This window comes from Chiloscyllium punctatum, chromosome 10 (genome assembly GCF_047496795.1).
Source record: "Chiloscyllium punctatum isolate Juve2018m chromosome 10, sChiPun1.3, whole genome shotgun sequence".
NCBI lineage: Eukaryota > Metazoa > Chordata > Chondrichthyes > Orectolobiformes > Hemiscylliidae > Chiloscyllium > Chiloscyllium punctatum.
Window position 1 is genome coordinate 80,948,329 of NC_092748.1, and position 12,687 is coordinate 80,961,015.

Sequence of the window (12,687 nt, forward strand, 5' to 3'; positions counted from 1 at the left end):
ATCTATGATTCTGTGAAATCTGTTCACTCATGTTTGTTATTGGACAAGTTGAATATTAATGTAACAAAAATAAATTGTACACAATAGTATGTTTCTCTTCAATTGTGCAATTAATTTTTCAGTGGTTTCTGGCAAACTTTTCCTATCAGGAGGCGCTTTCTGATACTCAGGTTGCTATTGTTAACATATTGTCCTCAACTTCGGGTAAGTTATGTATAAAAAGTATGTTTCTTGTCCGTTCTATTGTATTGTGTAAAAAATGTTTTACGCATGTCAGCTCATACAAGAGAAATAAGCTTTACAGATTTCATTCCATTTTTTTTGCCTGGCAAAGCTAATGCATCAAAAGTATGTTGCTGTATAGCGAGAACACAACTTCAAATCATGTATCACCATAAACCAAATCATTGGAACTATGCCATTCAACTTCTCAAGCCTGTTTCACCATTCAGTTTCTGTCTGAACTGCGCCTTGATTCAGTTTACCTATCCTGGATCAACATTCCTTGATGTCCATATTTCACAAAAACCCATTGGTCTCTGTCTGGGAAATTTTCAGTTGACCCAGCATGCATAACCTTTTAGGAGAAGGAGTTCTTGATTTCCCTACAGTGTGTGTGACCAAATGCATTCTGATTTCCTTCCCTTAAATTATCTGGTTCTAATTTTAACATTACATGCCAAAGATCCTGCTGCCAGTGGATGTAATTTCTCTTTATTGTATTGATTTTATTGTTTTAATTACGTTGATTAAATGACCTCTCAACCTTCCAAGTTCAAGGGAAACCGAAAGATGTCTATGAAAACTGTCCACATAATTTTAGCTTTTCAGCACTGGTATCATTCTGGAGAGACTGCATTGTATGTCCTTCAGGAATAATATAAATTAAGATTTGTTTCCCTAAGCGGAATGCTTTACTCTACTTGGGGTCTTACCAAGATTGTAAATCTGAAGCATCACCTTCCTCATTTTTGAATTCTAATTCCTTGAGATAATACTAATACTTTGTTGACAATTTTAAGTACGTTTTGTACTTGCCTTATTTAAAATAAAATCAGAAGATGTTGGAAATATTAGGAGCTCTGGCTGTGTCTGAAGTAGGAGGAACAGAGTTAGCGAGGGAAATTTTCTCAAGCAACTGGAAATGATGCAGGAGTAGGCCAAGAAAACCAGACACAAAATAATGTTGACAAACCAGCCCTACATGTTCCTACTTCTGGCTGTTTTTTTCCCCAGGGATAGTTTTCCAGAAAAGACAGGAACTGCCATAGAGAAGATGTGAAGAAAAATGAAATCATTTGAGGGATTTTTCTAATGGAATCTACCCTTCCCAATATGGGAGCAGTTTCACACTGCATCCCCAACAGCAATTAGAAGATAAGAGTATGTCATAAAATAAAACTGAGTAGTTGTGAAAGCTTTGACCAGTTACACAAAAGAGTTGCAGATGTATTTAGGCTGAGCAACTTCTATGCAAAGCACCACCTCTGTCACAGTGTGCTGCTACTTCTTGCTTTTTGAATATCAATTCTCTGCAAGGCATTTTTTTCTGACCAAACCTTTACCTATCCTCAGCTGCACTTTTGGAGCTATGCCATTTCCTCCACCGAGGGTCTAGAGCAAGGGGCTTACTACAACATGCTACAGCAGGAGTAACATCATCAACACCTTAAGACGCCTCCTCCGCACCCACAAGACCCTCCATAGGAAAGTGAGGATGCCCATTGAAATGCAGTTGGAACTAGATGAGATCCCAATGGAGGGTCAATGTGCAGAAAGCCAGTTATATGACCATAAGAATAGGACCAAGAGTAGGCCACTCAGATCCCAGAGCTTGCTCCATATTCAACAGGATCATGAACTCTTCAAGTTCACTTGGCTGCCCTTTCTCCATAACCCTTGAATCTCCGACTGATGTATCTCAGTCTTCAATATTCGCAAGGACTCTGCTCCTACAACTCTCTGTAGTAAGGAATTCCAAAGACACTCAACCCTCTGAAAGAGGAAGCCCTCACCTCAGTCTTAAATTGGTGACTCTTAATCCTGAGACGATGCCCCCTGGTCCTAGTGATGAATCACTATCTTAGCATTTATCCATTCATATGCTCACGTAAGTGCTTGATGAGGCTCTGGTTCTCATGATTGTCCCTGATATCTTCCACAGTATGCATCCCACTGGACCAGGTGAGTATGCATTGCCAGTAGCCAAGGAGTGATTGTCACTGGCACCCAGCAATGTAGGACTACTCCTGCCTATAATGACCATCTGAAGTTAAAAACAGAATTTACTAACAAACAAACAATACTCTATTTGTGGAGGGAGAAAATCAAATTTAATGTTTGAGATCAATGGCCTTTCATCAGACTTTCTTGTTTCTGGATCCTCCTGGTCATTATTAGATTGGCTGCATTATTGCTGTCACATCCTTGGCCATTTCCAATGCGACCTGCTTGATAATGAAAGTATTCTCTGTCTCTTGCTCGTAGGTGAGTTTGTCAGGCTGTATCACTTTAGATTATCCCAAGTAAGAGTGGGAGAGCTGACATCCACCATTCCCAGGTTTTTTTTTTCATGCATGCTATGGCTCCGTTAATTGGAAGGAATTTCTCTGAGAAAATGAGCTGTCACCCTACATCTGAGCCTAAAGTTCTGGGAAGGCCAGAAACTGGTTTTGAACTTGTTAGCTTTAGCAACAACGATTGGAAGATCGAATGCTCTAACAATTGAAATTGTAGTCAAAAAATTGCTTCGTCTGTCAATAAAAGTTCTATCCTACTTCACAATGTGCTCTTCCCCTTAACTTAGTCGTCTGAAAACTGTGTGGGCAGTTTTACTCTTTGACCAAAGACATTCATATATGTTGAAATGCCAGGGCCCCAATACATATTCCTGAGGACCATGACTCTCCACATCCTGTCATTCCAGAGAACCTTTATTTTATCCCTGTGTTCCGATTTGAGTTTGGTTCCACAATCCAAAGAGGCATGTTACAACACAGATGTTGAACCCCTCTGTTAATTAAAACCATACACCCAGAAAAGTTCACCTCACTTCGTAATCTGTTAAATTGTGAGTGACAGAGAACACCTAGCTTCCACTATTTAAAGAAACATAACAATTTATTTTCCTAACTCTAATACTGAACATTAAGTAAAAACTATTCACAAATCCCAGCTCTCCTTTTCTTAACTACTTACAACCTGACACAAGCTCTATAAAATATATACTGTTCCAATAACAGAATTATCAAACATTACAATAACTTTTCTCAAGACCACACTCTCTCTGTCTTCTCCACTCAGTCTTCTGGCTGCTGATCTCCCTGGGTTGGCTACTTTTGTTTTACTGCGAGTATGTTTTGCATGAAAAGATACCCTTGATAGAGCGTGTTTTCTAATTTTTTTGAGAGCAGAATGTTAGATGGGCAGTTCGCTCTATGATAGTTGCTTGGCCCATCAATGATAATTGCTGACTCTCTGACCAGTTTTCAAAATGCTCAGTGTTTTAGTACCCCCCCAAAATTGTACCGTCATTTGTCCGATGTTGTCAAAATTATAAATCCAAACTCGATTGGGTTTTCATATCCTGGGCATAATTTAAACAAATTGGCTAAATTTGAATTATTGTCAAAACTGCAACCAAAATTCAGGTATTCATTTTAACAGCCATTTGTGACTTGTATGTATTTGGGACAGCTGAACTCCCAGCCTTTCCATTCAGGCAGCTGAGTCTGCACTTTAAGTTTACTTCAAAATTCAGAAAACATATTAATTACCACCTCAAAACACAAAGAAGTCAAATTTCAAAAATGCATGCTGACACGTCTTTGATCAGCTCATACTTTTCAAATGTTTAATCATTCTCAACTCCAGTTTTTAGTAACTGATGTATTTGTAGTTATCCAGTTTCTGTTTCACTCTTTTAAAATGATGGAGCGGCATATCTTCTTATTTCTGAATCACATTATTTCCTTAGTAATTATCATCGCAACTGTTAACAATTGTTACTATGCTGTTTTGTTTAAAGTGAATTTGTGAAAAAAAAAGTTTTTTGGCATCCTGTGGAACTCCTTTGTGAAATTCAGGTTCAAGTTCCTGCCCACCTCGTGATGGAACTGTTATCCGTGGTACAGTAACAAAACATAATTGCTCCAAAAAAAATTACTGAATCTATCTAGCATGGGGAATCAATTGTTTTTATTTTAAATACCCTGCTGATACAGATTGGTATAGTTAAAAATATCTCTAAGAATTTAGTAAGGAATGTTCTCTGTAGATTTTTTTTTGCTTGGATTACTGCTTTAAAAAAAGACTTCTAACAATGCCATCTAGCGTTCAGTTTCAGCTACCTGACAAAGTTGGTAATTGGCCATAAAAACATGTTAGTAAATAGTGCAAATATTAAATGTATAAATTGAAAGTGCTAAGGTTAAACTGATGAAAGACAGTTCGTTAGTGAGATGCGAATTATTTAAAAATTCTTCTAAAGATATAATATTTTAGACTTAATTTCAATATTGTAGAGCCTATACACATTTGTCATCTGTGTTAATTCCTGCTACCAAATAACTCGAGCTGTTAACTCATTTTTTCGTCTGTGGATATATCTTTTAAGACGCTTGTAAAATAAAGTGAGTTATATGAAAGTTCTTCACATCTTGTTAACATTCTGCACTTCTAACCACTTCCTTCCTGGTTTCCACATGCTTGTGTGGCCTTGAATGACTAGTGTGTGTGTGTGTGTGTGTGTAAAGGCAATATTAATTGTGTGCTCAACTGTAATTCTCCAGTTGACTTTCATAAAAATATTTTGGGTTCTCATCAGACATGTTGAACTTTTTAATGTAATAATAATCGATTCTGTTGAAATACTGTCTCAGGAAATTTATGTACACATTTACAGCATTTTACATTTTTAAAATAATTGGCTTGTCATTTTGAATTTTTTTCTTGGACAGGTCTCTTCACTTTACTTCTAGCTGCAATGTTTCCTAGCAACAGTGGAGACAGGTTTACGTTATCCAAATTATTAGCAGTAATTTTAAGGTATGTATCACAAAACTTTGAACAAATATTAACATTTCTGCTAAACTATAGGATTTTGGTATAGATTCTGACTTTTCCTCAATAAAAATATTTGCTCGATTTGTCATACATTACAGCTGTAATCTCATCCTTAAAGGAGTAATTCCTTGTAAGAGAAATTGGTACATTTTTCTGTTTATTCTTTTAGCATTGGCGGTGTTACCCTTGTAAGTCTCTCAAGTAATGATACAGAAGGAAAAGGCATGATAGGTAAGATATTTTACTCCATCCTTTTGTAGAAAATTGCTTTGAAAGTAACAATTTTTATTGTATTATGTACTTATTGCCTGCCAATTTGTGCATTGTTCAAAATTCATTTTATTTGTGTCTTGCCATTACAAACTTCAATACTGATTTTATTTATTAGGTCAGCACAGTAATTCTAGCTAAATACAATAATAGACTCATTAATGACAACAGTAATGAATTAAATGTTTTCACTCAACTTGAGTCATAGACATTCAGACTATAATGTAAATTATGTTTTTAATCAGTATTGAGCATTTTTCTGAATGTAAGGAATGTCTTTGTGTTCTTTCTTCAAGGCAGTGGTAAATATGTAGGGATTATTTAGTCCCATCTTTATTAACTCTTGAAATTTAACAGCAACAGCAGTTGCTGTTTATTTTTATGAAATAGATATTGATCAAGGTATGTTCTGAAATTGTTAACATTCACCATTTATTATTTGACTGAAACTGACCGCACTTTTGAAGTTCACATTTTTGTGGAGTGAAAGAGAAATTCAAAAGTTGCTGTTGATGAATCTATTCTTCTCTAAAAGATATGCAATGCAGGCACCCTCCAAACTGCAATCAATAAGAAATCAATTGAATTGATAAGAATTACCACTTCACTCTATTTGTTTTATTGTAAGAATACTGGAAAAAGATGAATTTATTGAATGAATTGTAACTGGATTTCTAATGGAGGACTAATTCCAATATTTCTGTGAAACATACTTTCTTGCTTTGAGAAACATATATTAATGTAAAATTTCTCTGTTAGGCAAGCGGTGTCCTTTTTTTAAAAAATTATTTTATCTTTGTTTTGTCTTCTATCTTAATCTAATCATAATTAGTTACTTTGATATTGGAAAAATTGTGCAAGTGAAACTACCTGGTTTGCTATGTTTCAATGTGATTGCCTACTCAGCTGCTTGCTAAAATTACTGCTGCGCACCAACAGATCACTATGCCTTCATGCTAGATTTTTTAACTACTCCCAGGGAAAAGGGAAAGCAACACCACAGAGATGGTTAGACATTTGTGGGCAACTTGATTCAAAGCTGATGGCAAGTGACGTTCTTCTATTGTTCACTACATAATTCAAGTTAATATTTATTACATTGCTGGGGCAAATGAGTTCAGATTGAAGTGCTTAAAAAAATTGAAGATGTGGTTTTATCATGCAAGTATGATGCAAATAATTTGTTTCAGTTTTGCAGTATGAACTCTAGGTTTAAACAAAAGGTTGTAGCAATTTACTGAAAAATGTGACAATTGTTATATAGATATTTTCTTGTTTTATTTTATTTTTCTTAGGTTCAGCATTGCTCTCCGTTATTTACCCTGAACTCACGTAAACTGACATGCAGACTTCACGCAATATAAATTAAACAGTTTTAGCTCATTGAAATTAATAGTGAGGAATTAAATGTAAATTACTTTTCTCCACAGAAAGAGTACTCACTTTCTTTCCCAACTGACTAGACAGGGATTTGACAGTATGGCTTCAAATCTGACCTAACATCCTTCTCGTGGAAGGCGAACAAAATTGAGCGGTCGACCCACAAGACTGACATGCTGAGTGTAGATGATTTACTTGACAATGCATAAAACCCAGATAAAGATGTGGTGAGAGATCCCTGCCCACTAAACTTATCATTGAAGGGTACCACACCCAATCTATGATCCCATCACGCACTTGAATGTCTATGGGACAGAAATTGAGCTGCTCACCTGCTCAAAACTGTCCCCCTTTTCAATGAGATCATAGCTAATCTCTATCTTAACTTCTTAGCTCCATATATTTTGGTACATTGTGTAGTAGAAATATTTAGATCTCTTATTCAAAGTTATTAATTGATCTAGCTACTTCTGTTTCTTATTGAGAATGTTCCACAATCCTATCATCCTTTGCACACACAAGTATTTCCTAAGTTCTTTTCTGAATGGATTGGCTCTAAGTTAAAATTATGTACTCTTGCCTTGGACACTTCAACGCAACAGAAAGAAGTTTCCTCCTTTGTATCCTATCTGTTCCTTTCAAAATCCTGAATACATTAATCAAATAATTTCTTAACCGTTGGTATTTTTGGGAATAACTAATCTAGTTTATATAATCTCTCTGCATAATTTAATCCTTGGAAGACTGTTAATATTCCAGTATTACACTCCTTCCAAGAACAGAATATTATTTTCTGAGGCACATTGTCTACAATGTTGTACTCTTACTCCTGCTGTGATCTAACCAGGATTTATGCGATTATAATAAAACATCTTCCCTTTTGCACTGTAGTCTTCTAGTTAAATGATATTAATCTTGTTAATTTTTTTTGTATCTGCTAGGATTTACTAGTTTTTATTAAAATCTACTGCATTTTACCAACTGTATACTGTGACTGTCAATTGTTGTTAGCTTGTCATGGTTAATGAAATACAAGGCTATGAGCCAAGTGCTGGAAAATTGGACTAATCTATGTTTAGAGTAATTTTTCTGATGGTACAAGCTTGATGAACCAGAGGACCGCCCCTGGACTGTATGATTCCATGATACAATGCTATCCTTTGGACCAAAATGGATGAACTCCAATGTACCTAAGAGTAAAATCTTTACCCACTCACTTAGTCTTATCAATGCCTTTTTGTAATTTTATACTTTCATCCACAATGCGGAAAAATTGCGAACAGAGATTTCCAGTCTCAGAATGAAGTGTCAGTCATTTAGGACTGAGCAATTTCGCTGTCATAGAACAAGAGTTGAGAATTGTTGGAGTTGGAGGAGAAAATGTCATGCTGTGGAAGTCTTGTTCCTTTTATTTTAAATGGACCATTAATTTTGATTTCATTAGAAAAAGATCCCTCATTTTATGCATTATAAATTGATGCCCCATTTGAAATTTGGCATTCTAACATTTGTCCCATTGAGTGCAATACAAAAAAATTTCAACAACACATCTATCTTTTCCGGAATACAAGGAGAAATTTCTTCATTCAAAGGGTTGTGCTTCCTTGGAATTCTTTGCCCCAGAGGATTGTATATGTTCAGTTGTTGAATATGAGTTATTAAATGATGTGGAATAATGTGGGAAGGTGCAGTTTCAGGTAACAGATCAGCCACGATCAGGATGAATGACAGAATAACCTAGAAAGAAAAAGTCTCTTCCTGCTCCAATTTCACATATCGTTATGTACTTATGCTACTTACAACGCCACAAATCTTTGTGTCATCGGCAGTCTTACCAATATGACTCTCCATTATGTTACCAAAGTAATAATGAAGAATAGTTGAGGCCCTATTGTCCGCGTTCCCCCGAAACTTCCTTCTCTTGTGAGTGGCAGCAACTTCTGGAGCTGCAAGTCGATGCTGTGGTCCATGTCAGCATGCCACTCACCGTGTGTAGAATGGAGGAGTGATTGCATGCATGCACACAGCTGTGTAGCTTAGAGAAACATTGACTGTTGCTGATCAATGAGGAATAACATTAATTATTTTACCAAATCCAGTAAATACTATTTATCCCTACTTTGATCCCCTAACCCATTCTCAAACCTCACAAATAATTTGTTTTCAATCCTTTGAGCTTTAATTTTCATTATGTCTGTTTATACCAACATTTCTAAATTCCTTATAGATGTTGGTATAACTTACATCCACTGGCATCTCCTGATCTACTGTTTGTGTTGTTTCCTTCAATTCATTTTGGTTTGTTAGACATGACCTATTATCTACAAATCTAGTTTCGCCTACTCTTTAAGTTATTTCATTAAGTGCTACTCACTCTATCTTATATCTTCCCACAATTTACAGGTCTCTAATTTCCTAGCTTCTGCCTCTCTGTTCACTTAATAGTTGCCAATCAAATCCACAATTGCCAGACAGGTACTAATTCTTTGACCTTTCTCAAAGTGACTGGAGCTTCATCACTGCAGGCATGCTTACTTATAGAAAAGTGATTCAAATCCTCTTGAAATTATGCTGAAAAAAAGAAATGACTTCATCTAAATTGAGAAGGATGAATATTCATAGTGATATTGTTTGAATAGCTAATCTTTGATAATGGCCAGGATCGTTATGATTGACATGAACTCAGTATGTCTGCACTAAGCACATGGTAAATTTAATGACAAGCAATTTGCATAACATTTGACTGCCTTTAGTCATACAAAATGCAAATCAAAAATTCAACACCACCAAAAAGTACATTTTTGACATAACAGGAATTGTTTATTCTGAAAGACCTATCTGAAGTGGTAGTGGGGAACCATAGCTGTCTGATTGCAGAGCATCCTTTTTTTTACAGTGAAGTATTCAGCTACATAGACCATGAAGTTCCAGACTCAATTTCTAGCTTCCTGGTAAGTCAACATTTTAGCTAAAGAATAAAAACCTGGCATTGCTGCTAACAATCCAAGTGAATGGATAAGTAAATGGGTGGCATGGTGGCTCAGTGGTTAGCACTGTTGCTTTACAGTACCCTAGACCCGGGTTCAATTCTATCTTCGGATGACTATGTGGAATTTACAAGTTCACCCCGTGTCTGTGGGTTTCCGCTGGGTGCTACAGTTTTCTCGCACACTTCACAGTTGTGCAAGCTGGGTAGATTCACCATGGTAAATATGGGGTTACGGGGTTAGGATAGGGGGTTGGGTCTGATTGAGAGCAACTCACTGGGCTGAATTGTCTGATTCTGCACTGTAGTGATTCTATGATTCGAAATGATTGCTCTCTAAAAACACAGATGGCAAGTGAAAGTTAGGTATTGCATACTTTTTGCCACACAGGTTACCTATGGTGAAATAACACTTACCACTCATTTAACCTCAGAGTTCTAGAATGGTTACCTGGGTAAGATAACAGATGTCACCTGCTGGTTTTATATCCCCAGCGTAATTATCTCTGGCATCAAGCTACGTGAGTGACTAAATAAATCATTGATAATTAGATAATATCTTTATTTAAATGTAGGCCACACAATGTTCACATCCCAGGACTTTCAACAAACGAGGATTTGACCTAGTCCTCTAGTCTTTAGGTTACTGCACCTCATTCCGACTAATTTATACTCTGATTTAAGCAGGGCATTTTCCACAAACCCCTAGAGTACTTGTTACAGATTAGACTGAGACCCACAGTGCTCCAGACTACTCAGTTAATTATGTGAGGCAAAATATATATGATGCTGACTACAGGACACCACTTCAAGCACTCTCTATGTGACTAATCACAATCCAAATTTAAGTAAGTCTATTTGTTTGATTATTCAATTTGAAGCAATAAATTTCCACTCTTTGGCTGGATAGGAACTCCACAGAACTTCAGTGAAATTACCATTGTACCCACCTATAAACGTCTAACAGTAACTTCAATATGGTTCAGGATTCCTGGTAATGCTTTTGTTTGTACCAGGAAAGCAACAAGACCTGGGAAAAGAGAGGAATATAGCATAGCAAGCCTTGAGTGCCTTCTGCACTGGAACCTCAACTGACTGCCACATTGGCTGCTGGAGAAAGAAAGGAAATTTTCAACTTGGTGCACTAAGTCCAGTAACTTTAAGAAGTCCTGAAAAAGAGTCACATCGGACTTAAAAATTAATTCTGTTCTTTCTCCATTGATGCTGCCAGAACTGTTGAGTTTCTCCACCACTTTCTGTCTTTAAGTCCAATTATTTGTCTGATTTTAAATTTAATCCCTAAGCCATGTTGTCTTGTACAATAACAGTTTTGGACACTGAGCCCTCATTGGTCTGCAAGCATTGAACATTGATAGTGAATTAAAGACAAACAACGTGGGGGGGGAGCCCATTTGGGCAGCATGTGCCCCAGTGGTTAGCACTGCTACCTCACAGCACCAGGGACTCTGGTTCAATTCCAGCCTTGGACAACTGTCTGTGTGAGTTTGCACATTCTCTCTGTTTTCTGCGTGTGTTTCCTCCAGGTACTCCGGTTTCTTCCCACACTCCAAAGTTGTACAGCTGAGATGAATTGGCCATGCTAAACTGCCCATAGTGTTCAGGGATGTGTTAGTTAGTGGTAAATTTAGAGTAATTGGGTTGGGGAATGAGTTTGGGCAGAATACTCTTTGAAAGGTCAGCGTGTTGTTGTTGGCTGAAGGGCCTGTTTCCACACTTAGGGATTTTAGGAATGTGTTTTGCTATGGCAAACATGTAATTGTAATATAATTACCCACTTGGGATACTGAACATCCCTGTGCTGTCACTTCTGAAGATAGAAGAGAGGAACTAACCAGTGCTCTCCACCTGATTTCCTATGTTAACCCATTAATCTAGTATCTGAAAATATGATACAGTAGAGTGTGTACATGATTGGTTGATTTAAAAAAAGACAAGATGCTGGCCCTGTATAAGGGAAGGTCTTTGATTTAGTTCTGTCTGGTTACCTTTATGCTTTCGGTCTTTAACAGTTGCAGCATGATTTCTGCAGATGTCCTCGAGAGTTTAGAGTTGCAGAGCTCCACTCTTTTTTACAGTTTTGGTTTTATTTGCTGCCTGGGTTTGTAACTTGGTGTTGAGATGTTGCAAATTTGAAGAGAACTTCTCAGTGACGGGCAGTGAAAAATGGATGAATAAAAGAAAAGGGTAGATCAATATATCCAGAAATGCTTTAATTTTATTACTTGAACTGTTTTGACATAAATCCTGACTTCAGTGAAGTGAGAATGAGTAGAACAAAGTGCTGTTACCTGCTGCAGCACTGTGTTTGTTGTCAGTCGCAGTCTTTGAAACACTCCTAAACATCGACAAAGAATCTGGATGTGATGATTGTGCATTACAATATAATTCTTAATCAAAGCTACCAGATCTGTTTGACGGCTTACTCAATGATGAAACAGGCTTGAAGGGCTGAATAGCCCACACCACCATCAATCTCAAATGTTGGTAAAACAAATCAGCTGCAAACCGGCACTCAGCATTACTTTAATTTACTCTGTTATCGACAAATTCTTTTACTTTTTTGCAAATATCTACATAATTTGCATAAATATGTAATTCTCTCAGTTTCCATCTGAAGTTTTTGTTAGATTAATGGTTTTTGCTGCCTTTGCTATTATTTCAAACTGCTAAATAATTTGGCCAAAATCAATGTTAATTGAAGTGTTGTACTTTAAAACTTTGTTAGAACTGCCAAGCTTCAGAAATCAATTTCAGTAAAATAATTGAAACCCGAAAGGTTTCAGAAGAGATACAAGAATGTTGCCAGGGTTGGAGGATTTGAGCTGTAGGGTCAGGCAGTGTAGGCTGAGCCTGTTTTCCCTGAAGCATCAGAGGCTGAGGAGTGACCTTATAGAGGTTTATAAAATCATAAGGGACATGAGTAGGATAAATAAATAAGGTCTTTTCCCTGGGGTGGGGGAGTCCAG

At 36.8% G+C, this 12,687-nt stretch overlaps 1 protein-coding gene across 8 annotated transcripts in view; it reads left to right on the forward strand.

Annotated features, from left to right (window-relative positions):
- The window catches only part of LOC140482335 (solute carrier family 35 member F5-like), a 117,791-nt gene that overhangs the window by 24,828 nt on the left and 80,276 nt on the right, over window positions 1-12,687 (forward strand). For all 8 annotated transcript variants that reach the window (XM_072579629.1, XM_072579632.1, XM_072579630.1 and 5 more), the window contains 3 exons: window positions 123-204; window positions 4,959-5,046; window positions 5,234-5,295. In XM_072579629.1, coding sequence (XP_072435730.1) covers window positions 123-204; window positions 4,959-5,046; window positions 5,234-5,295 — 232 coding nt within the window. The remainder of the gene's footprint in view (window positions 1-122; window positions 205-4,958; window positions 5,047-5,233; window positions 5,296-12,687) is intronic.